This window comes from Mizuhopecten yessoensis, unplaced genomic scaffold, assembly GCF_002113885.1.
Source record: "Mizuhopecten yessoensis strain PY_sf001 unplaced genomic scaffold, ASM211388v2 scaffold715561, whole genome shotgun sequence".
NCBI lineage: Eukaryota > Metazoa > Mollusca > Bivalvia > Pectinida > Pectinidae > Mizuhopecten > Mizuhopecten yessoensis.
In genome coordinates, this window is record NW_018479678.1 from 13,443 (window position 1) to 21,010 (window position 7,568).

At 37.8% G+C, this 7,568-nt stretch overlaps 1 protein-coding gene across 1 annotated transcript in view; it reads left to right on the top strand.

Moving 5' to 3' along the window:
- LOC110441132 (putative uncharacterized protein DDB_G0271606) overlaps positions 1-5,178 on the top strand; it is a 17,802-nt gene extending 12,624 nt beyond the window's left edge. The window contains exons 3-4 of the mRNA XM_021484230.1: positions 1,117-1,200; positions 5,041-5,178. Coding sequence (XP_021339905.1) covers positions 1,117-1,200; positions 5,041-5,163 — 207 coding nt within the window. The 3' untranslated portion in view covers positions 5,164-5,178. The remainder of the gene's footprint in view (positions 1-1,116; positions 1,201-5,040) is intronic.
- Positions 5,179-7,568: the final 2,390 nt, after the last annotated feature.

The following is a 7,568-nucleotide window of genomic DNA, read 5'->3' on the forward strand; positions in this document are numbered from 1 at the left end:
TCAGTCAGAACATGTGTTATTGTCCTAATTTTCTTCGGTAGTGTACAGTTCAGTCAGAACATGTGTTATTGTCCTAATTTTCTTCGGTAGTGTATAGTTCAGTCAGAACATGTGTTATTGTCCTAATTTTCTTCAGTAGTGTACAGTTCAGTCAGAACATGTTTTATTGTCCTAATTTTCTTCGGTAGTGTACAGTTCAGTCAGAACATGTGTTAATGTCCTAAGTTTCTTCGGTAGTGTACAACTCAGTCAGAACATGTGTTATTGTCCTAATTTTCTTCGGTAGTGTACAGTTCAGTCAGAATACATGTGTTATTGTCCTAAGTTTCTTCGGTAGTGTACAGTTCAGTCAGAACATGTGTTATTGTCCTAATTTTTGACATGGATGTTCATGTGGGGTCTAACAAGGACAATATGGATTTAATTTGGGAAAATAATTTCAATTTTTGTAAATTTTGGACTTGACTTTTTTAGGACTACTGCATGCCCTGATTAAGAGGCATTAGGCGGTACATTAGCAAAGAACTAATTACATAAATGTGAACATTACAGTGATGACAATGTACATTAGCAAAGAACCAATTACATAAATGTGAACATTACAGTGATGACAATGTACATTAGCAAAGAACCAATTACATAAATGTGAACATTACAGTGATGACAATCAGTCTTGGTAACAAAAGCATCAGTGCAATCATTTTTATCACATAGACATGACAATGGCTACCAGGTACTTTAAATATCAAACAAACAAAAAATCATTGGAAAGGGTCAGACGGGTGTATTATGCATCCGTTTGCGGTGCTCCTGTTATAAGATTGCATTGACCTTCACCTAACAAGAGAAATTTTTATAATTTATAATATAAAATTCTTTTGTGTTGATTGGCCATTAAGAATCCAATAAATAATGAACTTGTTATGTCTGTTTCAAGTCTTTTAAATACAAATGTACCACGTAAGATTTTTTTCAACCAAAGCCAAATTGCTACCCATGTTTTACAAAAAGTTGATCTCATTTGACTGGGGGTAAAATTTTGAAACAGAACTTTGTTTCATTACAACTCACAAAATTGATTCTTTACAAAATCTCTGTGGCGTTGTGTTCTTTCAGAGACAGGACGCGTTCATTGTGACGTCTGCTGACAAGGTCCAGATCCAGCCTGTTGCCCAACAGCTGCCAGCCAGCTCCAACCCAGTACGTCTCTCACTCGCCAATCAGAACAAACTCAATATATCCCATGAAAAAGTTAACATTTCACATCTTGAATATAAGCCTCTGTACTTTTTGAGTACAATTTTTTTTATACACAGATCTTTTACACCTTAGACATCTAAAACTTAAACATTCAAAAAGGTTATTTCACATTCAAACTTTTCAAACCAACCTGTATTTCTGTTTCTTGAAAATTTGAGAAATCTACCTTTTGTTATACAAAAGCATTTGTCTTTTTTTTGTCAAACTTAGTAAAAATGTTGCCTGTTTGTATGTCAGTTTGTGATATACCTGATATATGTACAAAGTGTACCTGGCTGAAATAAGGAACTATACTAGGTGGAAGTCAGCACTGTACTTACAAAGTCTCATTTTGCAAATACTTTTCAATAACCTGTTTTTGCCAGGAGTTTTTTTTTTTTTTTTTAAATCAACAATATATAGCACTTACATGCATATACTATCAATGTGTATACTTTCGTCTTGGGAATGGGTATATTATCAGGCCAATAAAGTAAAAGCAGTTAACAAGGTTTATTTGTAGGTATATTTGAGGTATAGTTGTAGGTATAGTTGTAGGGATGGTTGTAGGTATAGTTGTAGGTATGGTTGTAGGTATAGTTGTAGGTATGGTTGTAGGTATGGTTATAGGTATAGCTGTAGGTATGGTTGTAGGTATGGTTGTAGATATAGTTGTAGGTATAGTTGTAGGTATGGTTGTAGGTATAGTTGTAGGTATAGTTGTAGGTATGGTTGTAGGTATGGTTGTAGATATAGTTGTAGGTATAGTTGTAGGTATGGTTGTAGGTATTGTTGTAGGTATAGTTGTAGGTATAGTTGTAGGTATGGTTGTAGGTATGGTTGTAGGTATAGTTGTAGATATAGTTGTAGGTATAGTTGTAGGTATTGTTGTAGGTATAGTTGTAGGTATGGTTGTAGGTATAGTTGTAGGTATAGTTGTAGGTATGGTTGTAGGTATGGTTGTAGGTATAGTTGTAGGTATAGTTGTAGGTATGGTTGTAGGTATTGTTGTAGGTATAGTTGTAGGTATAGTTGTAGGTATAGTTGTAGGTATTGTTGTAGGTATAGTTGTAGGTATGGTTGTAGGTATAGTTGTAGGTATAGTTGTAGGTATGGTTGTAGGTATGGTTGTAGATATAGTTGTAGGTATACTTGTAGGTATAGTTGTAGGTATGGTTGGAGGTATGGTTGTAGATATAGTTGGAGGTATGGTTGGAGGTATAGTTGGAGGTATTGTTGTAGGTATAGTTGTAGGTATGGTTGTAGGTATAGTTGGAGGTATAGTTGTAGGTATATTTGAGGTAAAGTTGTAGGTATAGTTGTAGGTATAGTTGTAGGTATAGTTGTAGGGATGGTTGTAGGTATAGTTGTAGGTATACTTGTAGGTATAGCTGTAGGTATGATTGGAGGTATGGTTGTAGGTATAGTTGGAGGGATGGTTGTAGGTATATTTGAGGTATAGTTGTAGGTAAAGTTGTAGGTATTGTTGTAGGTATAGTTGTAGGGATAGTTGTAGGTATAGTTGTAGGTATGGTTGTAGGTATTGTTGTAGATATAGTTGTAGGTATAGTTGTAGGTATACTTGTAGGTATAGTTGTAGGTATGATTGGAGGTATGGTTGTAGGTATAGTTGGAGGTATGGTTGTAGGTATGGTTGTAGGGATAGTTGTAGGGATGGTTGGGGGGATAGTTGTAGGGATAGTTGTAGGGATGGTTGGGGGGATAGTTGTAGGGATAGTTGTAGGTATGGTTGGGGGTATAGTGGTAGGTATAGTTGTAGGCATAGTTGTAGGTATAGTTGTAGGCATAGTTGTAGGTATAGTTGTAGGTCTAGTTGTAGGTATGGTTGTAGGTGAAGTTGTAGGTATGGTTGTAGGTACGGTTGTAGATATAGTTGTAGGTATAGTTCTAGGTATACCTGTAGGTATAGTTGTAGGTATGATTGGAGGTATGGTTGTAGGTATGGTTGTAGGGATAGTTGTAGGGATGATTGGAGGTATGGTTGTAGGTATGGTTGTAGGGATATATGTAGGTATGGTTGGAGGGATAGTTGTAGGGATGGTTGGGGGGATAGTTGTAGGTATAGTTGTAGGGATTGTTGTAGGTTTAGTTGTAGGTATGGTTGTAGGTGTAGTTGTAGGTATAGTTGGGGGGATAGTTGTAGGGATAGTTGTAGGGATGATTGGAGGTATGGTTGTAGGTATATTTGAGGGATAGTTGTAGGTATGGTTGGGGGGATAGTTGTAGGTATAGTTGTAGGAATGGTTGGAGGGATAGTTGGAGGAATGGTTGAGGTATAGTTGGAGGGATGGTTGGAGGTATAGTTGGAGGTATGGTTGAGGGATAGTTGGAGGTATGGTTGGAGGGATAGTTGGAGGAATGGTTGAGGTATAGTTGGAGGGATGGTTGGAGGTATAGTTGGAGGGATAGTTGTAGGTATGGTTGTAGGGATATATGTAGGTATGGTTGGAGGGATAGTTGTAGGTATGGTTGTAGGGATAGTTGTAGGGATGGTTGGAGGTATAGTTGTAGGGATAGTTGGAGGTATAGTTGTAGGCATATTTGAGGTATAGTTGTAGGTAAAGTTGTAGGTATAGTTGTAGGTAGTGTTGTAGGTTTAGTTGTAGGTATGGTTGTAGGTGAAGTTGTAGGTATGGTTGTAGGTACGGTTGTAGGTATAGTTGTAGGTATAGTTGTAGGTATGGTTGGAGGTATAGTTGGAGGTATGGTTGAGGTATAGTTGGAGGTATGGTTGGAGGTATAGTTGTAGGTATATTTGAGGTATAGTTGTAGGTATGGTTGTAGGTATAGTTGAGGTATAGTTGTAGGTATAGTTGTAGGTATGGTTGTAGGTGAAGTTGTAGGTATGGTTGTAGGTACGGTTGTAGATATAGTTGTAGGTATAGTTGTAGGTATAGTTGTAGGTATGGTTGTAGGTATAGTTGTAGGTATAGTTGTAGGTATGGTTGTAGGTATAGTTGGATGTATAGTTGTAGGTTTGGTTGGAGGTATAGTTGTAGGTATAGTTGTAGGTATGGTTGTAGGTATAGTTGTAGGTATGGTTGGAGGTATAGTTGTAGGTATGGTTGGAGGTATGGTTGGAGGTATAGTTGTAGGTATAGTTGGAGGTATAGTTGTAGGTATAGTTGTAGGTATGGTTGGAGGTATAGTTGGAGGTATAGTGGTAGGTATAGTTGTAGGTATAGTTGTAGGTATTGTTGTAGGTATAGTTGTAGGTATAGTTGTAGGTATAGTTGGAGGTATAGTTGTAGGTATGGTTATAGGTATAGCTGTAGGTTTGGTTGTAGGTATGGTTGTAGGTATGGTTGGAGGTATAGTTGTAGGTATGGTTGTAGGTATAGTTGTAGGTATGGTTATAGGTATAGCTGTATGTTTGGTTGTAGGTATGGTTGTAGGTATGGTTGTAGGTATGGTTGTAGGGATTGTTGTAGATATAGTTGTAGGTATAGTTGTAGGGATAGTTGGAGGGATAGTTGTAGGTATGGTTTTAGGTATAGGTGTAGGTATGGTTGGAGGTATAGTTGTAGGTAGGGTTGTAGGTATAGTTGTAGGTATGGTTGGAGGTATAGTTGTAGGTATGGTTGGAGGTATAGTTGTAGGTATTGTTGTAGGTATGGTTGTAGGTATTGTTGGATGTATAGTTGCAGGTGCAGTGTTACATTTGCAGCTCTAGCTAATTGAGATCTGACACTTTTAACCTGTTCTTTGTTATTCTGATATTGACCATAGTGTCCTTGAGTTTGAACTCAGTGACCTTGACCTTTATTGTTTTAATTTTAGCAGCAGCAGCAACAACAGCAGCCCCAATATCAGCATCAGAACATGGCTTTAGGACAACCACGGCCTGGACCCCCTATGTCCCAGCCTGGGGGCTTCCCTCAGTCGGTAAGGCAGTATTTCTGATGAATTATGTGGGTAAAATAACTTAAAATTGCTGAGGTATCTGGGGTTTTGACATTTTTAACCACTTAAAAGTGATCAGCAAAATTGCCTCCATGTATTTCTAGGTACTAAGTCTTCATTCTTACCCTGTACGTTGGTTGTTCTTAAGTTCATAAATGAAAGAAAAAAAATAATGCATAAAGGCTTGTTTATAACTGAATGGAGAGGATTAAGAGGATACTAGTGATGTAGGATGATCATATCCAGAGTCTTGTTTATAGCTGAATGGAGAGGGTTTAGAGGATATAAGTGATGTAGGATGATCATATCCAGTGTCTTTTTATAGCTGAATGGAGAGGGTTAAGAGGATATTAGTGATGTAGGATGATCATATCCAGTGTCTTGTTTATAGCTGAATGGAGAGGGTTTAGAGGATATTAGTGATGTAGGATGATCATATCCAGTGTCTTGTCTTGTTTATAGCTGAATGGAGAGGGTTTAGAGGATATTAGTGATGTAGGATGATCATATCCAGTGTCTTGTTTATAGCTGAATGGAGAGGGTTTAGAGGATATTAGTGATGTAGGATGATCATATCCAGTGTCTTGTTTATAGCTGAATGGAGAGGGTTTAGAGGATATTAGTGATGTAGGATGATCATATCCAGAGTCTTGTTTATAGCTGAATGGAGATGGTTTAGAGGTTATTAGTGATGTAGGATGATCATATCCAGTGTCTTGTCTTGTTTATAGCTGAATGGAGAGGATTTAGAGGATATTAGTGATGTAGGATGATCATATCCAATGTCTTGTTTATAGCTGAATGGAGAGGGTTTAGAGGATATTAGTGATGTAGGATGATCATATCCAATGTCTTGTTTATAGCTGAATGGAGAGGGTTTAGAGGATATTAGTGATGTAGGATGATCATATCCAATGTCTTGTTTATAGCTGAATGGAGAGGGTTTAGAGGATATTAGTGATGTAGGATGATCATATCCAATGTCTTGTTTATAGCTGAATGGAGAGGGTTTAGAGGATATTAGTGATGTAGGATGATCATATCCAATGTCTTGTTTATAGCTGAATGGAGAGGGTTTAGAGGATATTAGTGATGTAGGATGATCATATCCAGTGCCTTGTTTATAGCTGAATGGAGAGGGTTTAGAGGATATTAGTGATGTAGGATGATCATATCCAATTAAGTGAGTTTGTTTCAGTGCTTCAGTGATAAGACTATATAACGAAATAAACTCACTGGCTTTTTCCATAGACCACATATATAAAAGGAAACACTAGATTTTCTCTGTATCAAACAAATTAATTTATACTTTTCCGATTATGAAAAAAAGGGTAATATAATATAGTGACAATAAGGCAGTGAGGGTTTGGCTCCCCAAAGGATAATATAATAAAGTGACAATAAGGCAGTGAGGGTTTGACTCCCAAAGGGTATTATAATATAGTGACAATAAGGCAGTGAGGGTTTGGCTCCCCAAAGGGTAATATAATATAGTGACAATAAGGCAGTGGGGGTTTGGCTCCCAAAGGGGAATATAATATAGTGACAATAAGGCAGTGAGGGGTTGGCTCCCAAAGGGTAATAGGATATAGTGACAATAAGGCAGTGAGGGTTTGGCTCCCACAGGGTAATATAATATAGTGACAATAAGGCAGTGGGGGTTTGGCTCCCAAAGGGGAATATAATATAGTAACAATAAGGCAGTGAGGGTTGGCTCCTAAAGGGTAAATATAATATAGTGACAATAAGGCAGTGAGGGGTTGGCTCCCAAAGGGTAATATAATAAAGTGACAATAAGGCAGTGAGGGCTTGACTCCCAAAGGGTATTATAATATAGTGACAATAAGGCAGTGAGGGTTTGACTCCCCAAAGGGTAATATAATTTAGTGACAATAAGGCAGTGAGGGTTTGGCTCCCACAGGGTAATATAATATAGTGACAATAAGGCAGTGAGGGTTTGGCTCCCCAAAGGATAATATAATAAAGGGACAATAAGGCAGTGAGGGTTTGACTCCCAAAGGGAATTATAATATAGTGACAATAAGGCAGTGAGGGTTTGACTCCCCAAAGGGTAATATAATTTAGTGACAATAAGGCAGTGAGGGTTTGGCTCCCCAAAGGATAATATAATAAAGTGACAATAAGGCAGTGAGGGCTTGACTCCCAAAGGGTATTATAATATAGTGACAATAAGGCAGTGAGGGTTTGACTCCCCAAAGGGTAATATAATTTAGTGACAATAAGGCAGTGAGGGTTTGGCTCCCCAAAGGATAATATAATAAAGGGACAATAAGGCAGTGAGGGTTTGACTCCCAAAGGGGATTATAATATAGTGACAATAAGGCAGTGAGGGTTTGACTCCCCAAAGGGTAATATAATTTAGTGACAATAAGGCAGTGAGGGTT